This window comes from Armigeres subalbatus, chromosome 3, assembly GCF_024139115.2.
Source record: "Armigeres subalbatus isolate Guangzhou_Male chromosome 3, GZ_Asu_2, whole genome shotgun sequence".
NCBI classification, from domain to species: Eukaryota; Metazoa; Arthropoda; class Insecta; order Diptera; family Culicidae; genus Armigeres; species Armigeres subalbatus.
In genome coordinates this window covers 338,068,584-338,095,663 of record NC_085141.1, presented here as the reverse complement: position 1 = coordinate 338,095,663, position 27,080 = coordinate 338,068,584, and the positions used below count along the sequence as shown (strand labels likewise).

General features: G+C 41.0%; 1 protein-coding gene across 5 annotated transcripts in view; it reads right to left on the bottom strand.

Moving 5' to 3' along the window:
• Nucleotides 1-1,440: 1,440 nt before the first annotated feature.
• Nucleotides 1,441-27,080, bottom strand: part of LOC134225815 (uncharacterized) — a 70,536-nt gene continuing 44,896 nt past the window's right edge. For all 5 annotated transcript variants that reach the window (XM_062706181.1, XM_062706180.1, XM_062706182.1 and 2 more), the window contains exons 3-6: nt 3,105-3,307; nt 2,766-3,043; nt 2,437-2,609; nt 1,441-2,130 (exon numbers count right to left, since the gene is read on the bottom strand). In XM_062706181.1, the coding sequence (XP_062562165.1) occupies nt 2,042-2,130; nt 2,437-2,609; nt 2,766-3,043; nt 3,105-3,307 (743 nt within the window). In that variant the 3' untranslated portion in view covers nt 1,441-2,041. The remainder of the gene's footprint in view (nt 2,131-2,436; nt 2,610-2,765; nt 3,044-3,104; nt 3,308-27,080) is intronic.

Sequence of the window (27,080 nt, the reverse complement as noted above, 5' to 3'; positions counted from 1 at the left end):
ATCAAAAAATTTGTTAAAAATTATTTTTCGTAATAAATTCATTATTTTCAACGCATCATATCACAAAAATAGGAGAAAAAGCATCCTAATTAGTGGTAACTACAAATATCATGTTGATAACAGAACTTGTTATCAAATCTCCGTTAAATGCCCGTTATCACTGTTTAACAAGAATATCTGCTTGATAACATAATGTGATGTTGAATAAATAAATTAATATAACAAGTTTACTTATCAAGTTGTTCATAACGGTAACAATGTGAGCTATTCAAATGTTTTCAGAGCATCAATTTATTGTTATCGATTGTGTTATGTTGGCTGTTTATTCGATCACAATGAGAACAATCTAAGTTTTCGCAAAATTGATAACCGGGTATCAAAAGGTGTTATCAGTTTGTTTGCAAACTTTGCTCGGGTTGTGTCGCACCTGACACCAGGACTTAGGCTTGTGTACTTTGAGCAGCACACAGTCGCTTTGATGGGGCCTATTTGCGGATACATGCAGCTTTTTATTGGAATTTAACAGGGCCCACTGTTAAACCCCACCACATCCTAGGACCATTTTCCAGTATGTAATTATAATCTAGGTTTGATCAAAAGAGCACAAATCTTGAAACTACACGAACCATAACCTTGAAAACTATTGCAATCTTTGATGGTACAACCTGTAGCATTTATACAGTAACATATGTTTAAAAAAAAAGTGAATGCGCAAAAGGGAACTAATTTGGGATCAAACGGCTCGGAGGCTAGACGAAAATGGAAATAATTATTGACTATTTGTATGCTGATTTGGCCCATAATATAAGCATAAGAAAAATCAGGACCGGTTTTGTCTTGCACTATGCCAATTCGCGAGTCGGCCGAAGGTAAGAAAGCGTCACATTATGTATCTTTGAAGGTATCGCGCATGATAAAAATGATGGTTCGAAAATCTGTCTAAAAATATAAAAATAGCAGAGGTAAAAAGCTCTCAGACAGAACGCGACCATGACATGACTTTTGATATTCACATGAGATTTGACATTTTCATATTTTCAAAGCGAAATTGGTCATTCACTAAACTGTTAGATGCAAGCAATTTTGGCGAACAGATCTTAACGAAACCATTGACATTGTACGAGAAGCATAAGTAGTTTGAGATTTCTATACAACTAGCTAATAATTTGACAGCAGAAAAAGCTAAAGATTATATAGCGTTCATTGATTCTAATCTGGAACATGAATAATGTTTTTTTAATGGAATCAATTGAAAATTCGCCAAAATCGGGTTTAATCCCTACCTACACAGCAAATAATCGTTGCACAATCATAGCCTGATTTTGTTGGTCACAGTATGACGATTTCATATTTTTAATAATATATTCAATGCTCTGAAAAAAAATTGAATATTTTGAGTATATACATTTGTCATCAAAGAAAAAATGGCTCATTTACTGATTCGATCATCGTACGAAATTGTTTATTATCTACCATAATAATATTTGTTTTGATTTGGCGTACACTTTTTGGTTATTAAACTTTTTTATCTGACATATAATAAACTTGTAAGTGTTCAGGATCAAATAAAAGTAAATTTAAATTAACTATTTACATCAATTATCTTAATCAATTGAAAGCTTCATCTGCATTTGATAAACAAAGCACATGGGTTGTTAAGTGAGAAATGAAAACAGTGATTTCGTAACTTGTGCGATTTTTTCTGCGAACTAAATAAATCTTTGTCCTACGTAGTAACAGGTTCATACGTTATAACAGATTCAATAGTGGAAGACTTGAAATAAAGTAAAGCTAAACAGAACTTAAACATTTTTTTTCTCTCTTTTGGCTAGAGGCTTAAAAGCGTGTCGTTTTTTGGTTTGATTTCTTAATTCTAGTTATCGTTGATTGGTGTGCTGAAATCTCCGGCAACAACATTGATACGAAAATGTAGCTAATAAGACACTGTTCCAAGGTGTGGCGCCGTTCGGCTTCGATTCCATCGATTACCAACGGCGCTCTCCTTTGTCGCTATACAACCGTTAACAAAGGAAGTCTTGCGTTACAATCTGAACGTGCTGGACAATACTGCTGCGGCCAGGGCAAAGAGTAGGGCTTGCACGGTTGATATGTTTGTCCGGGGAGCCGACCCTAAAGGGATGACAAATTGAATTTGATATTAATTCAGTAAAGTATGCAAGATGATTTTTTATTCATTTCCAAGGATTTTTAAACATGCGTTTTTGTCTTTTATTTTAATGGAAATACAGAATTTCCATAAAAAGAGAAGCCAAAAATGTATGTTTGCTCCATCGATAGTCTTACTCCACCTTTATGAATATCGAGTTACCCAGCATTGTAGGAAATGACTGTTAAATATCCGTGGTGAAGTAGACGCACAGTTAATTAATTGAAATTAATTATTTGACTAGTTCGTCATACGAAGTAAGCACTCACCATGGTACATCTTTTCGCGTCGTTTAGTATAATTGGTTCCCGGTATCGATAGCTGACAGCTGATGGACGCATCCTTGGAGTCATCGCTGAGTATATGCTGAAGCGTTACTTCGTACGTGCCTTGCAACTGTTCTTCGCTTAGGACTACTTCTTTAGTTTGAGATTCGTCGATGCTAGAACATGGATAATTAAATTATTACAACCGACAAAAATTAAAGCAACGCTTTTTGTTTCGCTAACCATATGATAACATCACATCAAAAGGCACATTATGATGCTGTGTGATTATAGCCCAAGGACAGTATGCAAATTAAAAAGCTTATACTCACAACAACGCCAGTTCCGGTTTGGGAAAGATATCACTCACTCCACAGGACACAATGACGCTTCCATTGTTCCCCCGAGTGTACGTCAGATTGAAATCCACCTCCGGGACGATGACTTGCAGGTGAGCCATTTTGGTTTCGTTCTCCTCGAACGTCTGTACCGAGCAGCTGTAATTGCCGGTGAAGTTGGCCGCCGGGTTGATAAGCTTTAAGGCACGATGCTTCTGTAGTCGGTCATCCGACACCGTGTAGTCCAGGTCGATGTGACCTTTGAAGGATGCCTGCAATGGAAAGCGAATGTAACTACGTCACTGAACCACGAATAGGGATAATTTTACTTACGAAGGCAACCGGTTTTGACGTGACCGGAATCCATTGGTAGATCTGCAAGTTGTTGTGTTTCCACTTTAGAACAAATCCTTTGGATTTGGTTTCATCCAGCTCGAATTCGCAGTCCATCACAAGATCATCCGAGGGTTCATCTCCGCGCGAAATGGTGTACGACTGCGGTACATCCAGATTCGTAATCTGCAGACATTGGGAGGCTGTAGAAAAGAAGATGAAATGCGTATTTAATTTGTGTTGAATTTGCGGAGGATGTTGTACGTCGCTGGTCGTTATTGAAGTAAAGTGAAAATTTGATATACGCTGACCAAAATGTTTCTAGGGTGGCTTGTTGTAGCAGGTTGTAGCATTGATAATCACGAACATTGCATTAGTTTAGATAGCAGAATAAGTTTTTATTTCGAATTTAGGCTCTGTTCCGTCGGTCTTTGAATGCCTCGAGAAATCCGGTCTTTGTATGCCAATCAGAAATATCCTTTGAGAATGAAATTTACATCGTATTCAACTATGGGAAACTATTTTTTGTTCGGCCCGCATGTGTACACATGGTCTGTATTTTAGAGATTTCATATGAGTTTTTTTTTATTTTCTTGAAATGTTGTAATTCAATTCAATACTGATAATCATCTTAGAAGCTACCGTCGTGCGGGGCTTCTTTTGATTCCGGGGGCTAATTGGTGTTTTTGATGTTCTGAAAAATATTCACGAAAAAAACACCAAATTTGTAACAGAAAGTTGCCATCCAACTATCAATAAGACACCCAAATGGTGATAATGGCAATTTGACAGTAATTTACGTAATAACTGTCGTAATCTGCCCATTATACACTTAGGCCTGCTACCGCCTTCTCGCGTCGAAACGTCGGCGCGGCTCCTACACTTCAATTTTACTCGAAGCGGAGCTGATCCTCGAGTTGGCTCCCACGCTTCGATTGCCGGGGGCGGTGCCACCCGCTTACCCGGATCGAAGCGGAGCTGATCCTTGCGTTGGCTCCCACGCTTCGATTGCCGAGGGCGGTGCCACCCGCTTACTCGGATCGAAGCGGAGCTGGTCCTTACGTCGGCTCCCACGCTCTACTAAATAGAGCGGAGCGGTAGCTCCTTGTTCCGCGTCCGTCGAAAAAGTGACCAGTTCACTGTTATGCATGCGCTTTTATACTTCAAGAACATGTACCGTTAGTGATGTGGGCGTCGTATGTCATTATCCGTTTGTTTATTTTCAGTTTGAGAATCGTATGCAGTTGAACCAAATTTAGCTCAAAAGTTTTAGGTTCGTATGCAGATGAGCAGTTTTATTGATTATTATCTATATTTTCTTTATTTAATTATTTTTATTTATTTTCGAGTTCTTTATTATCATTTTTGAACAAATGGAATTTTCATTCAAACTGGTCCATATATATATACTACAATACTCCTCTCCTGTACTCTTATTAAAGATTTCATATCTGTTATAAAGTGATCATAAACATTGAAGTCAATTCTAAATAACTCCGAAGCATGGTAATTTTAAATAACGGTAGTGTTCATATCAAATCAGGCATTAGATCAGGTTCTACAATATCAATCTTGCACCCGAATCCAAAATCACATCCGTAATCTTCTTCGCATATCAAATTTTAGCATTTCTTCTCAGAAAACCCGTCGCAGTTGACTTCGTTAATGCCATCATGGATAGAGCTTATCAGGCTCTACAACATCAATCTTGTATCCGAATCATAAATTGTATCAATAATCAAATTTTAGTGTTTCTTCTCCAAAAACCAGCCCACAGTTGACTTATCAGGCTCTAAAACACCAATCTTGCATTCGAATCCGAAATTGCATTAATAATCTTCTTCGCATATCAAATTTTAGCATTTCTTATCCAAAAACCAGTCCACAGTTGACTTAAGTCCTGCAGTCATGCATAAAACTTATCAGGCTCTAAAACATCAATCTTGCATCCGAATCATAAATTGCATCAATAATCTTCTTCGCATATCAAATTTAAGCATTTATTCTCAGAAAACCAGTCTCCAGTTGACTTCGGTCATGAAGTTATGGATAGAACTTATCTTGCTCTACAACATCAATCTTACATCCGAAACAGACAATGCATCAATAATCTTCTTCGCATATCAGATTTTAGCATTTCTTCTCAAAAAACCTGCCCACACTTGACTTCGGTCATGCAGTCATGGATAGAACTTATCAGGCACTAAAACACCACTATTGCATTCGAATCAAAAATTGCATCAATAATCTTCTTCGCATATCAGATTTTAGCATTTCTTCTCCAAAAACCAACCCACAGTTGGCTTCAGTCATGCAGTCATGGAAAGAACTTATCTGGCTCCAGAACATCAATCTTGCAACCGAATCATAAATTGCATCAATAATCTTCTTCGCATATCAAATTTTAGAATTTCTTCTCGAAAACCAGCCCACTGTTGACTTCGGTCATGCAGTCATGGATAGAACTTATCAGGCTCTAAAACATCAATCTTGCATCCGAATCATTCATTTCATTTATTTAGTTAACATCTAAACAGATAACACTGAATCAACAATTTGACGCCACAATGCACGGTTCGAGGCCGCATCTCTCCATCCTCGGATACGCCCCACGCTCGCCAAGTCGTTCTGCACCTGGTCTGCCCATCTCGCTCGCTGCGCTCCACGCCGTCTCGTACCTGCCGGATCGGAAGCGAACACCATCTTTGCAGGGTTGCTGTCCGGCATTCTTGCAACATGTCCTGCCCATCGTACCCTTCCGGCTTTAGCTACCTTCTGGATACTGGGTTCGCCGTAGAGTTGGGCGAGCTCATGGTTCATTCTTCGCCGCCACACACCGTCTTCTTGCACACCGCCAAAGATGGTCCTAAGCACCCGTCTCTCGAATACTCCGAGTGCTTGCAAGTCCTCCTCGAGCATTGTCCATGTTTCATGTCCGTAGAGGACTACCGGTCTTATTAACGTCTTGTACATGACACATTTGGTGCGGTGGCGAATCTTTTTCGACCGCAGTTTCTTCTGGAGCCCGTAGTAGGCCCGACTTCCACAGATGATGCGCCTTCGTATTTCACGACTAACGTTGTTGTCAGCCGTTAGCAAGGATCCGAGGTAGACGAATTCCTCGACCACCTCGAAGGTATCCCCGTCTATCGTAACACTGCTTCCCAGGCGGGCCCTGTCGCGCTCGGTTCCGCCCACAAGCATGTACTTTGTCTTTGACGCATTCACCACCAGTCCAACTTTTGTTGCTTCACGTTTCAGGCGGGTGTACAGTTCTGCCACCTTTGCAAATGTTCGGCCGACAATGTCCATGTCATCCGCGAAACAAATAAATTGACTGCCGGTAACACCCGGCTCTCCGCATGACACCTTCTAGCGCAATGTTGAACAATAGGCACGAAAGTTCATCACCTTGTCTTAGTCCTCGGTGCGATTCGAACGAACTGGAGTGTTCGCCCGAAATCTTCACACAGTTTTGCACACCATCCACCGTTGCTTTGATCAGTCTGGTAAGCTTCCCAGGATAGCTGTTCTCGTCCATAATTTTCCATAGCTCTACGCGGTCTATATGTCGTATGAAATCAACGAACAGATGGTGCGTTGGGACCTGGTATTCACGGCATTTTTCAAGGATTTGCCGTACAGTTAAGATCTGGTCCGTAGTCGCGGGGCCGTCAACGAAGCCGGCTTAATAACTTCCCACGAACTCGTTCACTAATGGTGACAGACGACGGAAGATGATCTGGGATATCACTTTGTAGGCGGCATTAAGGATGGTGATCGCTCGAAAGTTCTCACACTCCAGTTTGTCGCCTTTCTTGTAGATGGGGCATATAACCCCTTCCTTCCACTCCTCCGGTAGCTGTTCGGTTTCCCAGATTCTGACTATCAGTTTGTGCAGGCAAGTGGCCAGCTTTTCCGGGCCCATCTTGATGAGCTCAGCTCCAATACCATCCTTACCAGCTGCTTTATTGGTCTTTAGCTGTTGAATGGCATCCTTAACTTCCCTCAAGGTGGGGGCTGGTTGGCTTCCATCGTCCGCTGAACTGACGTAGTCATCTCCTCCGCTGCCTTGACTTTCACTGCCTGTACTCTCAGCGCCATTCAGATGTTCCTCGTAGTGCTGCTTCCACCTTTCGATCACCACACGTTCGTCCGTCAAGATGCTCCCATCCTTATCCCGGCACATTTCGGCTCGCGGCACGAAGCCTTTGCGGGATGCGTTGAGCTTCTGGTAGAACTTGCGTGTATCTTGAGAACGGCACAGCTGTTCCATCTCCTCGCACTCCGCTTCTTCCAGGCGGCGTTTCTTCTTGTACAAAAGGCGGGTCTGCTGTCTCCGCTTCCGTCTATAACGTTCCACGTTCTGCCGGGTACCTTGCTGCAGCGCGACCGCCCGCGCTGCGTCCTTCTCCTCCAGAATCTGTCTGCACTCTTCGTCGAACCAATCGTTCCGTCGACTTCGACCCATATACCCGACGTTGTTCTCCGCTGCGTCGTTAATGGCTGCTTTAACTGTACTCCAGCAGTCCTCAAGAGGGGCCCCATCGAGCTCACCTCTTCCGGCAACGCTGCCTCGAGATGCTGCGCGTATGCAGTGGCGACATCAGGTTGCTTCAGTCGCTCTAGGTCGTACCGCGGCGGTCGTCGGTACCGAACATTGTTGATGACGGATAGTTTTGGGCGCAGTTTAACCATCACCAGATAGTGGTCAGAGTCGATGTTAGCGCCACGATATGTCCTGACGTCGATAATGTCGGAGAAGTGCCGTCCATCAATCAGAACGTGGTCGATTTGTGATTCTGTCTGCAGTGGTGATCTCCAGGTGTACCGATACGGGAGGCTGTGTTGGAAGTAGGTGCTACGAATGGCCATATTCTTGGAGGCGGCGAAATCAATTAGTCGTAGGCCGTTTTCGTTCGTCAGCCGGTGAGCGCTGAACTTTCCAATAGTCGGTCTAAACTCCTCCTCTTGGCCAACCTGAGCGTTCAAATCTCCTATGATGATTTTGACGTCGTGGCTTGGGCAGCTGTCGTACTCACGTTCCAGCTGCGCGTAGAATGCGTCCTTATCATCATCAGTGCTTCCGGAGTGTGGGCTATGGACGTTGATTATGCTGAAGTTGAAGAACCGGCCTTTGATCCTCAACCTGCACATTCTTTCATTGATCGGCTACCACCCGATCACGCGCCTTTGCATATCGCCCATCACTATGAAAGCTGTTCCCAGCTCATGTTGCCGCAGCTCTGGTAGATGGTATGATTACCTCTAAACGTTCGCACCATTGATCCCTTCCAACAAACCTCCTGCAGCGCTACGATGCCGAATCCACGGTCTTTGAGCACATCGGCGAGTATGCGTGTGCTCCCGATGAAGTTGAGAGATTTGCAGTTCCACGAACCGAGTTTCCAATCGCTAGTCCTTTTCGTCGCAGTGGTCTTCGCCGATGGTTCCGGTCCGTACTCTCTTGTTGATTGTTCGTTGCTTATGATTTTTAAAGGCTGGCTTGCAGGGCCTGACACCAAACCCCCTAAATTTCCGGAGGACCATTCCTCCTTATTTCCGGTGGACCATGGTGCACAGTTTCACTTTAGAGTCCTCGCTGGCACTCGGACGATGATCAGCCGCCCTAACATGGAGAACAGACGCTGTTGTGAGCCGATCCTGACATGGAGAACAGACGCTCAATAAGATTTGCACCTCCGGAGAGGAGCAAACCCCCCCTTCCCTGTCAGCATACGACCATAGTTCCCACCGGGGTTGGTTACCCGATCTTCCCTAAGGTTGCTCGTATCCCGGCCAGCACCGCGGGGAGGTAGGGATAGGAGTTGCTGGGTAAGAGGCTAAGGACCGCGAGATGGGGTCTATTTTATTCCTTCAGGTACGCGAAGTACCAATGGTACGCTTTACCCAGCATTTGCCGTGCCGCATCCGAATCATAAATTGCATCAATATTTTTCTTCGCATATCCAATTTTAGCATTTCTTATCCAAAAACCAGCCTACAGTTGACTTCGGTCCTGCAGTCATGGATAGAACTCTTGCATTCGAATCAAAAATTGTATCAATAATCTTCTTCGCATATCCAATTTTAGCATTTCTTCTTTAAAAACCAGCCCACAGTTGACTTCGGTCATGCAGTCAAGGATAGAACTTATCGGCCTCTAAAACATCAATCTTGCATCCGAATCATAAATTGCATCAACAATCTTCTTCGCATATCAGATTTTAGCATTTATTCTCCAAAAACCAGCCCACAGTTGACTTCGGTCATGCAGTCATGGATAGAACTTATCAGGCTCTAAAACATCAATCTTGCATCCGAATCATAAATTGCATCAATAATCTTCTTCGCATATCAAATTTTAGCATTTCTTCTCAAACAACCAGCCCACAGTTGACTTCGGTCATGCAGTAATGGATAGAACTTATCAGGCTCTACAACATCAATCTTGCATCCGAATCAGAATTATTCATTGAACTACCTCCTCTCTCCAAAGTGGTGTCAGTGTTCCTCCAGTATTTTCCTTATTCATTGGACCTTGTCCATTTTCCGAAGCGATCTCTGTCTATGCCACCTGAGTTTCAAATATCGAAGCCCCGTTTTTCCATCGAAGTACGATTTTGACCACCGTCTTTTCAATCGGCGTCCCACATTCTATTAACCGTCGCTTTTTCCAATGGTGTCCCTTAATCATTCAGCCTTCTTTTCCTTCGGGGCCTCATATTAATCTGTGACCTCCTCCTTTTCCATTGGGATTCAACAACTATTGGCCACCGCCTTTTCCAACGGGACCTCATATTCATCTGTGACCACCGCCTTTTCCATCGGGGTCCCACAAATTATTGACCACCGCCTTTTCTATCGGGGTCCTTTATTCATGCAGCCACCGCCTTTTCCATCGGGGCCTCATATTCATCTATGACCACCGCCTTTTCCATCGGGGTCTTTTCGACTTCCGCCTTCTCCATCGGAGTCTACTTAATAAACTTATATTCCACTTTGTCGGAATATATTTTACTTACCGAGTAGATTCTGATTCTACCGTCCACGCCATTGTCGTAATCTGCCCATTATACACTTAGGTCTGCTACCGCCTTCTCGCGTCGAAACGTCGGCGCGGCTCCTACACTTCAATTTTACTCGAAGCGAAGCTGATCCTCGAGTTGGCTCCCACGCTTCGATTGCCGGGGGCGGTGCTACCCGCTTACCCGGATCGAAGCGGAGCTGGTCCTTACGTCGGCCCCACGCTTCGATTACCAGGAGCGGTTCCACCCGCTTACTCGGATCGAAGCGGAGCTGGTCCTTACGTCGGCTCCCACGCTCTACTAAATAGAGCGGAGCGGTAGCTCCTTGTTCCGCGTCCGTCGAAAAAGTGACCAGTTCACTGTTATGCATGCGCTTTTATACTTCAAGAACATGTACCGTTAGTGATGTGGGCGTCGTATGTCATTATCCGTTTGTTTATTTTCAGTTTGAGAATCGTATGCAGTTGAACCAAATTTAGCTCAAAAGTTTTAGGTTCGTATGCAGATGAGCAGTTTTATTGATTATTATCTATATTTTCTTTATTTAATTATTTTTATTTATTTTCGAGTTCTTTGTTATCATTTTTGAACAAATGGAATTTTCATTCAAACTGGTTCATATATATATACTACAATAACGCTTGTTTCAAAATGTCCAAAGTAGCTCCCAATTTGTCAAAAGAAGCCCCGCACGACGGTACCTCTACAGTAGCGGTTCTCAATCTTTTTCTTGAGAGGTACTTCTTCGATCTTTGGCATTCATTGAAGTACCCTCTATTTTTCGTTTGGCAAAATACCGTTCTATTCGGCCAAATGTCCTTTTCGGCCAAATGTTCTATTCGACGAAATGACCTTTTCGCCAAATGACCTTTTCGGCCAAATGACTTTTTCGGCCACATTACTTTCGGCCAGATGGGTTGCGGCCTAATGGTTTGTTCGGTTTAGTGGTAGTCGGTCAAATGGCTTTCGGTCGAATGTGTTTCGGCCAAACGATCCTACCAGTTACTTTCTTCAAATATTTTTAATTGTAACGCTGATGGGAATCCTACTTATCTAAATTCTAATCGTCAGGAAGTTCTAGACCTGACTCTATGTAGCCTGTATCTGACAATATAAAAAACTGGCATGTTTCTGAAAAATATCCATTGGCGGAACTGCAGGGGGCCTGGGAACTAGCTCCCTATGATTTTAGCTACGCTGCGTAGCCTACGCATAAATGTGTTAGATTTAGCTCGGTAGAATCTCGTCAACTATAAAATCAAGGATAGTACAGAGATAGCAATGTTGTTTTTGTACCAAAATACTTAAACCCACCGTCCACCGAACTCGGCCGAACTACGTCCAATTGGGGGCCTCCTTAGCCGTGCGGTAAGACGCGCGGCTACAAAGCAAGACCATGCTGAGGGTGGCTGGGTTTGATTCCAGGTGCCGGTCTAGGCAGTTTTCGAATTGGAAATTGTCTCGACTTCCCTGGGCATTAGAGTATCATCGTGTTAGCCTCATGATATACGAATGCAAAAATGGTAGCTTGGCTTAGAAACCTCGCAGTTAATAACTGTGGAAGTGCTTAATGAACACTAAGCTGCGAGGCGGCTATGTCCCAGTGTGGGGATGTAATGTCAAGAAGAAGAAGAAGAAGAAGAAGACGTCCAATTGAAAAATGTTGGGTCATTATGAAGGCCAAACTTCGAAAAACTCCTAAGGTATTCGAGAACAGGCTGTATGTGAAGAAACAGTGGTAAAAGTATCAAAATAAGTCGACCCTCCATTGCACAAACCTTATGAAAGTAGAGCTGTGCGCCGTCATACCGCGGCTGTCGACGAATTTTAAGCACCGCCACCGCCACCATTTGTGATCGCGCCACCGGTTAATTCTGGGCGCGCCGTTGAAATAATTTTAGAGCCGTAGCCTGGAGCTGGTTTTTGAGGATAATCTCCCTCCGTTCAAACCCTTACACTGTAAGATTTCAATCGGTTCCGTCAATACTAAACTAAAATAACTAAAATTCAACAACACATTTTGCAGTGTAATTGATTTCGGATTTATCAATAACCGATCAAAGCTTATTTATATTAGAATTGTGCTGCCCTCTGAATGTCACGTACTCTATGACGAAATATTTCGGTATGAATGTTTTAAGCAAACTTTCGAAAACCTGATCAGTCACCTAATTAAAGGCGACTGCAGTGAAATTTGTCAATTGCGCAGTAGTAAATTTCCACTGACCTTCGATTAGCCGAACTATTTGAAAATGGAAATCAAAAGAAAATTTAGAAAATCTCTCACTCTCCAGAACTGACCAATGGTAAAAGAGGTATAGAGCCCATTGTACACCATTGGGTAGTAATTGCGTCTAAATTTTAGGTTCGAGCCATTTCGATTCGCGTTCGTGCTTTCTTTCTGGTGGAGTTCGTGCTAGTGAAAACACTATATTTTCCAAGTGAAAGTTTATTCTTCAACGCCATTTTGAAAAAAAGTTTCGTGATTTGATTTAACTAAATTCGAAGTAAGTTTCCGCGATTTTCATTAACTTTAGCATAAATAATGATGAATATCTTTTAATAGCTGAATTTGAAAAGTTCGTTAGAATAAAAATTGAAATAAATTGATCGGAAATTGGAAGGACATATTAGTCAGGTAAGCTTTAGTGTGTTTTCGGTGGATAAAAGTGAAGTAAAGTTTATAATACGTTGTTTAGGCATAGTCAGGCCCAACAACGTGGGCGGTTTATCCGGGTTGGTCCGGTTTTTCCGATAATCCAAGCGTGAATTGGCGCTGAGTCGTCATCATACGAGCCACGCGGTGGCGATTTGGACCAGTCTATTCTCCGACGGACAAGTTCTAATTGTGGGTGGCATTTTCCACACTCGTTGGTCCAATTGGAATCCGTTCAACGGTGGTGGTCATACTTATTCACCACGTGACTCGTTCCGTCAAGCTGTGAGCCTAGAGCGACGCTACATAAAGCTTTCACTCCACCGAAGCCCGGGGACGCATATACCCCGAAGAAAAAGCTCACACACGAGTTGCAGATTTTGAACGCGGGTATTTCGGATTTGGATTGTCGGACGCAAGAAAAAGCTCGTCGAAGAATTGTCGACGCTAGAACGACGCCTATACCCAACCGCCGTTGGAGCATCGCCTAGACGGATGCAGGTTTGATGTATATGTAGGGCGAGTGAATCAATTTAGGTTACTCTGTACTAATTAAAAAGCTTCACGTGACGTCACATAGCCGCTAGGGTTGCCTAGGCTAATAAATTAGAATCGAAACAGTGAATCGAAATAGAATTTTGTAAAACTTTTTAAATTCAACGACTATCGCTTAGAGACCGATTTCATAAATTATGGAATAAATAAATTACTTCGAGTTTGGGAAAGCTCTACCCGATTTCGGTCGTTGATGTTTTTAAATTTAAATCGAAGTTGCTTGAATCTTTTATTCGGATTGTTTTACTGCCATTTGGTTTTGGAGCGTATTAATTTTCAACGCGGTGTGCTTTAACAAAATATTGGGTTCGGTTAAACGTTTGGGTCGAAGTGGAATATTAGTTCTGCAATAAATACTGTTGGCCTGCCCTGAGGAGGCAGTCTCATGCCGGGATATTTCTACAGAGATAACGGTCCTTTCTCTAAAGGTGGCGCTTAAGCCGTTAGCTTAAACAAAACAGAACGGAACGTTTCAATACATTTGAAAGATTAAAGAACATGAACATAAAAAGAACATGCAGTAAATACATATTTTTTTCTTACTCGATATGCAAGGAACTAACGAATAATGCCTTCCAATCCGGAATTTCTTGAGCGTTTTTGGAAAATGCAGACGATTCATCGACTTTCAGTAAGCAATCGAAGACAATTTAATTTGCAAATTGTTAGAATTCAGGCATCACAGGTGCTGGAGATGTGGATCCTATTAACGACATCCCAAACATTCAAGAAAACCAAAATCAAGTTTGTCTATGCTTTGAAGTAAAAATAAGACTCTACCAATTTTGAAATGTGTATGACTAGATTATTTGAAAAGATTAGTTTAAAAAAAAAAACATCGACTGCATTACATTGAATGGGACAAGTTTTTGCCAAATATTTCAATTATTCGGAAAACGGTCCCTTGCGCTGATTATTTTACTTGCTAGAATTAAACTGAGAAAATAAAAAGATTTTCGATCATTGTATTTGAACAACGTGGTGTACAAAGCTGGGCAGAAACATACCTTATTCTTAGTTGGTTCATCAAACGAAATTCAGAACCCCGACCCCTTTCCACAATCAAAATGTATCATTTTTCACACACGAAAGAGCCAAAAATATTATCGGTAATTTTTCAACATAACTGGATCCAACTCAAGAAATCCTATTGGTATTATTTTTGGAAACCTATCCTGGAAAATTCTTTCTGTCAGAATTCTGGAATTCTTCAGAATTCTTCAATAAATCTAAGAGTTCTGAGGATATACCCCTTCAGAAATTATGGATATGTCTTTCTCCAAAGATTCTGGAGAATTTTGAAAATTCTTTCTCGTGAATTCTAGATTATTCCTGCTCCATGCATTCTGGGGAATTGATTTTTCAAGCCTTCTGGGTTCCCCCATCTACAGATTTTTTTCTCCAGGAGTTCTTTTTCTCGAATTTTTAGAGTACATATTCTGTAGGTAATTCTTTTTCATGAATTCTGGGCAGTTGTTCTACAAGAACTGAAGATTATTCTTGCTTTAGGATTTATTGAGGATATATTCTTCAGAAATATTAAGAAATTCCTCCTTCACGAATCCTGTCTACAAAAAAAATCTCCGGAATGCTTATTTAAGAATTTTGGGGAAGTGACCATCAAAAAGTCCAAGGCAGTTACTCTTACACGAAATTTGGGGAACCCCTCTTGCCGAACTTACGAGGAATTTCTTCTTCAGGAATTTAGAAGTATCCATCCTCCGAGAATCCTGGGGAATTACTTACCTCAGCCCAGATATTCTAGGGAATTTCTCCTTCACGAACTATGAGGAAATCTTCTCTTTGTAATCTGAAAAAGTTCCTTCTACAAAGAGTTCCTGTAATATTCTTATTTAAGGATACGGAAAAACGGGGTGGGTTGACTTTATTCTCCCAATTAGAATTCCTTATGTAGGAGCTTTAGGAATTCCCCTATCCAGAAATTCCTAGGAATGAATAATAAATTTCACAGATTTTCTGAATGGGAAACTCCTGGAAAATTTCCTCTACTAGTGTCTGGAAAATTTTGTAGGAATATATATGTATTTCTTTATTGGAGAGGATTTCAGACCTTGGTTAAGTTCAATAGGAATTCCATGTACAGTATATTTATGGTTCATGATATAAGGAAGTACCAAACATACTTCTACCCAGAGCATAAAATATTCACCTTCACGAAGCAACTTCAGGCCGAATATTGACAAACGTCGCATGACTATTCAAAACATAGAATGACTTACTCAGTTGTCTTCTTCACATATTCATTCATTTGACTGGTACTGAGAATGGTCACTGCGTTTAAAGAAAACATAATTGGCCTTGATTATGATGACTTTTGGCACTGAAATTATCCCTCAGTTTATCGTCGGGGTCAGATCTATGTGACATTCTAATCGACGGCAAATTCTTCTCCGACATCACGAACCTCCGCACTTACCGCAGTGCGAATATTGAATCCGACCACCACCTCGTTGCAGTATGTCTGCGCTCAAAACTCTCGACGGTGTACAACACGCGTCGGAGTCGTCCGCCGCGGCTAAACATTGGGCGACTACAAGACGGTAGACTAGCCCAAGACTACGCGCAGCAGCTGGAAGTGGCACTCCCAACGGAAGAGCAGCTAGGCGCAGCATCTCTTGGAGATGGCTGGAGAGATATTCGATTCGTTATTGGAAGCGCCGCAACCGCTGTACTAGGCGCGGTGGCTCCGGATCAGATAAACGACTGGTATGACGGAGATTGGATTGTAGCAACTACCGCGCAATCACATTGTTGAACGCCGCCTACGAGGTACTCTCCCAAATCTTATGCCGTCGACTAGCACCAATTGCAAGACAGTACCAAGTTCGTGGGGCAGTACCAGGCGGAATTTATGGGTAAACGTTCTACTACAGACCAGGTGTTCGCCATACGTCAGGTATTGCAGAAATGCCGCGAATACAACGTGCCCACACATAATCTATTCATCGACTTCAAAGCCGCATATGATACAATCGAACGGGACCAGCTAACACGGATTTCCGGATAAACTGACACGGGTATCAAAGCGACGATGTATCGGGTGAAGTGCGTAGTTTAAGTTTCAGAGGCATTCTTGAGTCCCTTCGAAACGCGTAGAGGGTTACGGCAAGGTAATGGTCTTTCGTGTCTGCTATTCAACATCACTTTGGAGGGAGTAATACGAAGGGCAGGGATTGACACGAGTGGTACGATTTTCACGTCCATCCAGTTATTTGGTTTCGCCGACGACATTGATATCATGGCACGTAACTTTGAGAGGATGGAGGAAGCCTACATCCGACTGAAAAGCGAAGCTAAACGGATTGGACTAGTCATCAACACGTCGAAGACGAAGTACATGATAGGAAGAGGCTCAAGAAAGGTCAATGTAAGCCACCCACCACGAGTTTCTATCGGTGGTGACGAAATCGAGGTGGTTGAAGAATTCGTGTACTTGGGCTCACTGGTGACCGCCGATAACGATACCAGCAGAGAAATTCGGAGATGCATCATGGCAGGAAATGGTACGTACTTTGGACTTTGGAAAACGCTCCGATCAAATAGAGTTCGCCGCCATACCAAACTGACTATCCACAAAACGCTCATTAGACCTGTAGTTTTATACGGACACGAGACCTGGACGATGCTCGTGGAGGACCAACGCGCACTGGGAGTTTTCGAAAGGAAAGTGCTGCGTTCTATCTATGGTGGGGTGCAGATGGCGGACGGTACGTGGAGGAGGCGAATGAACCACGAGTTGTATCTGCTGTTGGGAGAACCATCCATCGTTTACACCGCGAAAATCGGACGACTGCGGTAGGCCGGGCACGTATCCAGAATGTCGGACAGTAATCCGGTGAAAATGGTTCTCGACAACGATCCGACGGGAACAAGAAGGCGAGGTGCACAGCGAGCAGGGTGGATCGATCAGGTGGAGGACGATTTGCGGACACTCCGCAGACTGCGTGGTTGGCGAAGCTGAAGGACTGAGCTGAATGGAGAAGACTCTTACCCAACAAACAACGACAAGCTACAAATAAGCATCTAGGTTGAATTATTGTTTATTTGTGATCTTCGTAGCTGAATAAAATGTATGCTGAATAATTCGCTAGACAGATTTCATTTCAGCATTTAATCTAACTAATATTCGACATGACCTATTTATTTGTTTACTACCTTTATTTGAAGTCGAACTAACGTTTTCGTTTTATCACATTTCAGCACATTGGGGAAGTTTAACAATGTGCTGAACTAATGATTTTTAAAGTTCTCTGTTCGACTATGATGCGGTGCTCTGAAAGGGTGGTCGAATTGAGTTTGAATAGTAAGTTAATAAGCAAGCATTTAGACATCCTTCTTAACCTTTGTCCTTCTTAACCATTGGATTTAACCATTGGGATCCCATTTATCTGATCTATCGCACAGTGGAAAAAAAACATGCTTTTTCAGTTTGAGAGAAAATCTGGATTCTAGATCTGGAAAATTTGATTTATAGGAAGAATGGATACTGAATAATACAAATAGACATAAATAAATCAATTAAGACAATAAAAAGACAATAAAATAATTATGCTTTTTATATTCGTGATTTATTAAGCTGTCGGAGATTATAACGAATTAAAACTGCTGGAGCAATAAAAAAATAATGCATTCATGCGGAAATTAATTTACTAAAAGCCGGACATGAATCTTTGATGTGTGGAATCAAAAGATATTTTAGTTACCAGATAATGATTATCGTTTCGGTTCCCTTTGTTATGCTGTCCAAATATGTGTGGTACCTAACTGTCAAATCGTATGTATTTTTCTATCATTGACATTTAGATCCACTATCCTCGCCATGAAAAGATGTTCCGGACACAGCAACAATCTTTATCTGGTAACTAAAATATCTTTTGTGGAATCCCAATATTATCGCATGGATGTTGATCTTTATTGCGGCGAAATTGGAATAATCTTAGCATTTGACAATCATATCGCAACCGTATCAAGAGATTCTGAGGAAGGCCGAATATGCATTGATTTTAATTTCATAAATTCATAAATAGCATTCGGGGTGGATTTTATTTTATCGTTTATCGACATTATTTTTACGTATTTTTCCTAGTGTGCGATGGTTATGACTGGCTGAACAATGGTTGAAATAAAAATCTTGTTCAGTTATTAACAAACTGTAGTTTGACAGATCGACTTATTGAATAAGAGTCCAATTATGATTCATATTCAGCAATAAGATTATTTATGTTATGCATTGAGTGAGCCATATCTAACAAATCAAGGATGGCGCGGATGACAACGTTACCGGCGGATGATCAAATGACAGCAGTTCGAGATCCGATTTAGGATAATTTTAAAATGATTATATGAAAATAGCAATTGCTTCAAAATACGTTCATTGGAGATCTTGATGATGTTACCTTCTATGCGTTATTATTTTCGAAGAATTCACATGTAGCTGAATTAAGGTTTAGTAAAATGCATATTAAAGGTTGAACGAATCAGTTAATAAAGTTGTTTTTCAAAATGAGATGTTGTAGTTGTATAACTTCGCCAAAATTGTGTGAACAAAGCTTGAACAGAAGTTGTGATAAGAAATAGTACAGACATAATTCAACACAGCGCTGAATTACATCATCACACTGATGTTAGTTCAACTAGTGAATGTTTGTTGGGTATATACCGCACAGGCCACTTCGGCCTTAGTCTGAATAAATAATAATAATAGTGCCTCATTAATTGAAAAACACAATTATTCAAACCAAATATCCGTAGATCAAACTTCGTCAAGATATAATAATTAATAATATTTAAAACGTCAATCAAGTACTGCCTAAAAGACAGCTTTTACGTGTGAAACACAAAGTCTCTTGAACTGTGATAATATCGTTGCACGTTTCATATGTGTAGGCATCGAATTGAAATCATTGATACCTTTAAAAAACAAAGAATTTTGTGAAGCTCCATGCAAAAAGTTAGGTGTTCTTCCACGACTTGGAAAAAAATCATTGCGTTTTTTACTGAAGGATTTTTTGCTTTTTTTATGATAGAAGAAGAGGAATGTGTCAGCGTGTCAATCGCAGCAAGCCATGACTCGGCCTCTTCTTGTCAGACCTCTGTGGCGTACACACGCATCCACGAAGAGCTGCTGTCATCGCGTCTGTCAATAACCAGACAAATAATGGAAGCTCTAAACGCACAACAAATGTTTTCCAAAGAGTTAAGGAGAAGCCTCTCGGAATCCAACACACATTTCACTCGCGTTTTTAAGGGCACCCCATTCAATAAGAAAGCTTTGGTGTGTTGCAGCATGCGTGAGATAATAAAAAAAAAGTTGTGCGTTACTTCCGTTTTGAGTGGGGTGGACTCGAAAACACGAGCGAAATTTGTTTGAATTCTGGAAGGCTTGTTCATAAAATGTCAAATTTGCAAATAATTTGAATTCAAAGTTAGGTTTGGAGGTTCTTGGAGCCGTCATTCAATACCTAATACCAGTGTACGTTGACAACGGGTAGTACTCTTGCCACTTCCAAGTAACACTTCTTGAATTGAGGATATAATGAAATATTCTGACAATGTTTATAAGAACATGATTTAATTGAAATTCTGTTCGACATGTTAATCAAAGAGCTTCCCTTATGTTGATTTGGCTGAAAAAGTAGTGACTTGTCATAAGACGAATTCGACCAATTCCATTTAATTCCACCACTTGATTGTGCCTTGACAGATACGTAGTTTGATCTCAACAGTAAGGCCGTTGTCAGTGTCTCGTACTTGACTCGACTCAAGTTATGAAATTTAAAAAAATGTACGAATTCGTTTTATGACAAGAAAAGACATTCCACTAAAAGCTCAAAATAATTTTCATATGAAAAAGTAGTTTGGTGGATTGTGCATCATTATGTCACAGAGCTATTTGAGCTTTGCCAATTGCAGTAATGTCTGTTGTTACAAGTTTTAGTAATCAATACAAAGGTTGCTTCTAATTACGTCGAATGTTTCGAATCACTTTGTCTTAGTTATTTCATGTTTCGTACGTTATTCAATTCAAGTCTATTGCAGATTATATTGCGTCAACTGTTAGATATTTGCCTCATTTTTATTTGTCTAACACCAATCTCTAGAGGTCGCCTCCGCTTAAATGAAAAACCTAGTTTAAAAGTATGGATGAGCACCGCTTAAGAGTTAAACGAAGGTGAAGCAATTTGCCCTAAATTGTCTAATCGTCATAAAGACGTCGAGCAAGTGTAGACTAATTATAATTATATGTATCGTAGTCTGCTATAAAATTCACTTTTTGGTGGCAATATTATTCCCTATCTATTAGTGAAAATTTTTCGGAATTAAAGTCGCTGTAAAAGGGTTGTCACTAGGGATCCTATAATGAGAGATATGCGAAAGCGGCCATTGTAAGCCAATCGAGCATTGAGAACTGTCAAAACGTGAGCCAAATGAACGTTGTTATTGTTGCAGATTGAGACGAGGTTGAAAGGTATTGAGATAGATTTTAAGAAAAGTTTCATCGAGTAAACAATTTGTTTTACTTTCGCGAGAGGAAGTAATCTAGTTTATGTATCGTGTTTCGCCTATTTGTATTGCACTTTTATTCTAGTGATAATGCTTATTTAAACACTGTTAGTGGACAGACAAACATATTCCAAATTGTTATCAAATGCGAAGTCATATACAAGCTTCAACATTTTACGCTGCGGCAAGTGCTGGAAGCGTTTGCTAACAAATGTAACAGCGTTGCTAAATCGTCTGGAAAAGTATTTGCATATCTCTCATTATAGGATCCCTAGTTGTCACTGGTTTTGTTTTCTGCATCTGATAGTAAAAAAGAATTCAAGTGTCAAATATTTTATTTTTTGTGAGAATTTCCCCGCGTGCTGCGTCTGGTTCGCTAGTCACCGGACAGACAAACAGGGCTATTATATATATTATGTGGATGGATAAATTTGATCATATTTTCTACTGACCCAGTTAGCTAGATTTAAGCGTAGCTGCGGCTCATCGTCATAAAGGAACGCATTAGGAAAGTATTTCCGAAAAGAAGAAAACTCACATCATTACCATTGATAAAAAAAGACTTCTGCCTGACTGCACTACTTTTCACGGCTCCAGGGACCAGGCGTTAATGCCAATTTGGTGACGCGGTACCGAACAAAAATAGTCTACATGTGATATCACCACGACAGAATTTGTCTTGATTGCCATCTCACTGCTAATGGCGTAAGCGCACCCATCGCATCATGATCACATATCCGAAAGGAGGGTTATCTAACTTCATAACTTCTTAATAGCCTAAAATCTGGACGCAGTGATCTTCACCCAGCAAAAGAGAGAATCAGTCTACTGATTTTCATCTGAGCTCAAATCTGAGCGGCTAAAATTCAATTCTAATAGCTAGAAATCGAAGAATATTGATTTATTCCAGCCACTAAAAATAACCAATTTGCTCAAATAACTAACTGAACCTGGAACTGAATTTATGAGTTTATCTAATCCGAAGAATATTGATAAAGCGAAAAATACTGATGAAGGAAAATGCCAATTGGAAATCTCTATTCACGCGCATTTGAATAAAAAACTATCAAATTAGCTGAAAAAGCTATTTGAATCAACATAGCCCGGATGAATACAGAAAAATAAATATGCTCGAATTTTGTTTGGTTTGCTCTTGTCGATTATTTCTATTAATAATTCTGCGGCAATACTTTTTTGTTGGGAAAAAATAGTTGTGCACTGCAACTCACGGTGATAGGAGCATTCACAAACGTACCTGTGGAACGATAATAAATAACCAATAATGAAACGACATCGTTCATTGAATAAAGTCCGTATTTTGATAGCTGACATCACAGGAATTTATCAAGTTGATGATGATGATGATGGATTTCACAATCCACTTCTCCCGAAAATCAGCGACACTAGATGTGGTGCCCATGACCATTGACCGACATCTACAGAGTTTCATATCAAGCGATGACGCAGATAAAAGTACTCGAAACAGAACACGTTTTTTGGACATTGTACTTTCGTACTTTTCATCAATCTAATTGCCAGGCATTTGATACCGGTAACTACATCGTTTATTATTCATCCGCCATCCTCCAGCGGAGGATGATGTTAACTAATTGCTGCTATTGTGTACAATCAGAATGGTGCTCTTCCTGGACCATACCGAGCGTAGACTGCGACATTCAGGCGCGTTCGAAAAGGAATGGTACTTTTTCTATGAAAAAAAATGACGATTCAAATTTATGAATTTGGTATTCGCCAGTGGTATTCGCCAGAGCAAAGTCATATGTGTAGCCCTATCAAAATTTGTATTAAAAACAACATTTTGGCTTGTACGCACATTAAATTTTATTTTAATTAAAAATCACAAATGAACAAAATAACAGATAAATACCATATGTTAATCTGATGAATATTTAAAAAAAATGTATACATATTATTTATTATATATACATATTTGACTATATTTGTGACGAATTGGTCAAATTGGAAAAAAAAATGTTTTACTCACCAGTCTCTTTAACCACATCGCCTTACCTATAACCTCAATGTTCATAAAACGAAAGGAGTTAATGTTCCTCAAGCGAGACTTTTTATTTAGGGGGAATGACGGATTTGGCAGGTTTTGTTCTATTATTGGCAGGGGTTGTTTTATAACTGACCAGGCTCAAATTTGGCCTAAACATTATTTGCATATCAAAGAATATTGTGGCCAAATTTCATAAAACTTGGTCGACAAAAACCCCCCTGCCAATAATAGAACAAAACCTGCCAAAGCCGTATTTCCCCCTAGTTCCACTTGCATGAAGTTTCGTACTGCGAAGATCACGCGCAAGCTGCAAGTACCTACTTAAAAGTGAGATACCTTAAAATGTGAATTGTTCCACTTTTTGACAAAAAGTAAGTGAAATCTTCTTGGAAAACGCTGTGACAATTTTACTCAGTTTGTGAGTAGATGAAAATTATTACAGAATTATTAAAAGTATTACAGAAAATCAGGAATTACGCAAATAAATCGAAATGAAACACTGCTTTCATTCTAAAGCAAGATATAATCAACATTCATTCAGATTTTTCTAAAAGGTGTGCTCAAACCACAGAACATCGACGACACGCACCTCTTCGATACATCACAACATAATGGAATGTGGTTGTCAGCGGTCGAGAGAAAAACTACAGGTTCATTATAATGCCTGAAAACTGCTACCCCATGAACCAAGCCTCCCCATACCTATATCGGGACTGATTTATCGCGCTGCCGACAACTATCGCATTTGTGGTTTGATCCTGCCGTCAGATATAGCGAATGTGAATGACGCTGCGTTGAAGTTGATGTACAACCTCCCACTTAGAATGACCTACTGACTGGCTATAGATGGGATGTTTGCTCAACCATTAGTGGAGTTTCCGGTGGGTACACAATGCGGTTGGGTTGATCCAAGCCCTTCACCGATCCTGTCTGCTGGAATTGTCTCATTCTCCGCTGCAATGTTCGCGTCCAAGTCCCAAGTGAATTTCCACAAACAACATTATCCTCAAAGCACACCGAGCATGTTTGCCTTCTACAAGGTGAAAGTCAAACAGAACCGAAAATGTGTTTCAAGTACTTGTGATGTATCATCATACTTGTCATCATCATGGGGCTGCAAATTATCAGTAGGATGATGTATCGGTAGTTGAAATGATTTTTGTTTGGCTATATTTCTCTCAGTAAATATTCGTGGTTTGGAACATTACGAAAGCCACAACCAAAAAGAACAAAACGTGAAGAAATCAACTGCTGTTCCAAGCTCCTGTTTCAATTTTTGGCAAGTGGCCTTCAGGGAAGGGGAATCAGAAACACGTGCCATCATCATTATACTTCCTTGGTAAAATGCGACCAACTGAATGTGATAGATGGGCATCAGTGATGTCCATCGACCGAAGCTGACTGTTAGTGACCGCGCCTAAAATTAATTTCATTACGTAAGGCGCGGGACAGTGCCTGTGTGGTTGCTCGCTGGTCGACTGTTCCGCCAAGGTTTATTTACGTTAGAAGATCAGAGAGAGCGTGTAATGAAATGAAAATCCCGAATGTTTATCATGTGCTTGGCAAGTTTGCGCTCCCTTCCTGTGGGCCTGCGTGTTTTCGTGTTTTGTTTTATTTTTTAATGCACGAGAATAATACATCAAATGAACGTGCCAATGATGATGGACCTGTAATGGGATTGTTGCTGACCGGACCGGATGTTTCAAAATTAACACAATAGTATTTTTTGGAAAAAATAAATAAAATGTATATAATCGCATTTTTATGATACAGAATGATAGTGCTCTACAATAAAAGACTAAAATGAATAGAACGAGAGAAATGGAGAGGAAGGATGGGTGCAGAAAGGTGGCTCAAAAAACCCTTTTTTCAAGTTTTTCGAAAGGCCGCTCTCTTATTCGGTTCTATTTGATGCTCTGGACAAAATTTCAGCCAAATCGGTCAACGCTTGGTCGTATGTATGCAGAAACATCGAAAAACAGTGATTTTGGACGGCACATTTCACGATGAAGAACTATAATACTCATTCAGTTCTTGTAGAATTGAATACTGAATGTTATGCTGGAAACCACAAGAAGATTAGAGTTTTCTAGGCAAAGATATTAGCAGTGTACTGGAGTGTTGTATGGGTGAATTTATTTCTTTTCAAAGGTAAACGAAACGAAATTTGCTAAAAAAAATTAACTTCAGAGAAATGCTAATAACTTCGCCGGGCAAACACTAATCTTTTCGCGGTTTTCAGCAAAACATTCTGTATTAAATTCTTAGAGATTTTTTTTAATCTTTCTTTTATTTGGAAGGCTCATTTGCCGTGAAGCGTTACGGAGCCGAAATCAAGTTTAACAATACATTTCTTGATTCTTATACATAGTGTTAGTTTTGAGGAACCGAAAGACTCGCGGTTTGGTCGAGGTTAGAGAGTACAATAATACAGTAGGAAAGGAAAGGATTTTAGGGTACTTTAGTAATTACGATGCTGATGTTCACAAAGTTGACATTCATCGCGATGTTACACATCTGTAACGGGACAAACAAACTTTTTTTGGGAGACATCAGCGAGAGGAAGACATACGGAAAGGATTAACGACAGACATTCAAATGTACAACAAGAGGAAGACATTCGTAATGGGGTATGACAGACAAAGGAATGGGCAGACAATGATTACAGTTTTACATCCGCAATTTTCAAAAATTGGTGGACCAGGGACATGTACTCGAGATCAAGGCCCAACAACACTTTTCTAAACCCTAATAGGCATTGGTTGTTTTCCTCGGAGCTGGAGATGTTCAGTTAGCGCAGATCTGAGGCCACGATGCTCCTCGCACGCCCACACGACATGATCGATGTCCTGATAATCCTCGCCGCAAACACAGAGATTTCCTTTCGAGAGCCCCGCTCTGAAAAGATGTGCGTTTAAAGTGTAATGATTGGACATTAGACGACACATGGTTCGAATGAAGTCTCGTCTCATATTCAATTTTTTGAACCATGGACACTTTGACATCTGCGGGCGAATTGAATACAGTAAATATCACCTTCCATAGCGCCCACCTTAGCCAAAGAGTCCGCTTTCTCATTTCCCGGGATGGAGCAATGAGAAGGGACCCAAGCCCAAAGCTTTCCTTATCCCCTTTAGGAGATACGCTGAGTGCTTCACCGGTTTCATTGACCGAACAGCCTCCAATGAACTTAGACTGTCGATGAAGATGACAAAGTGGTCAGGAGGTAGGGTTACTATTTGTTCGAGTGAATAGTGTATAGCTGCTAGCTCAGCAGTATACACGGAACTAGGCTCTTCGAGCTTAAAGTAGGCGCTATGAAAAACGTTGAAAACACCAAAACCAGTGGAGTCATCCATTTTTGACCCGTCAGTGAAAAAGCTTCTCTCAACGCTAGCGTGCCCGTATTTGCTTGCAAATAATGGAGGTATGACCGTCGCTCGAAGGAAGTCTGGTATTCCATGAACCTCCTGCTTCATGGACAGATCAAAAGTAACAGAGGAACTATAAGAGTCATTGAAGTTAGCACGATTGGTGTCAACCGAAGATGGGCTTACCTCCAGCGTCATATACCAGTGGTAAATACTCATGAATCGAGATTTAGGGGTTTTGTTTCTCGAAGTTGTCAATGACCAATGAATTGAGAACCTCACAGTGGATGAGGAACCGGAGCGATAATTCCGCGAAACGATCTGTTAGTGGCAGTACTCCCGCAAGTACTTCCAAGCTCATCGTATGAGTCGAATTCATACATCCTAACGCGATACGGAGACAGCGGTACTGAATCCGCTGAAGCTTCAACATGTGTGTTTTAGCCACGGACTGGAAACAGAAACTACCGTATTCGAGGACCGACAAAATGGTTGTTCGATAAAACGTCATCAGATCTTCGAGATGCGCTCCTAATAATGTTCCGGTTATTGATCGCATGAAGTTGATCCGTTTCTGGCATTTTTATGTCAGATACACAATGTGCTTCCCGAAGGTGAATTTCGAGTCGAACCAGACCCCGAGGTATTTAGAAGACATGCTATGAGTGATTGTCTTACCCATCAGTTTTCTCCGGAGAGAATTCGATACCCAGCTTCGTAGCCCATGTGGACAAATTGTCCAGAGTATCTTGCAACGGTCCTTGCAGATCAACTGCGGTTGGCCCCGAAAGCTCGCGACGTATCTTGCAACGGTCCTTG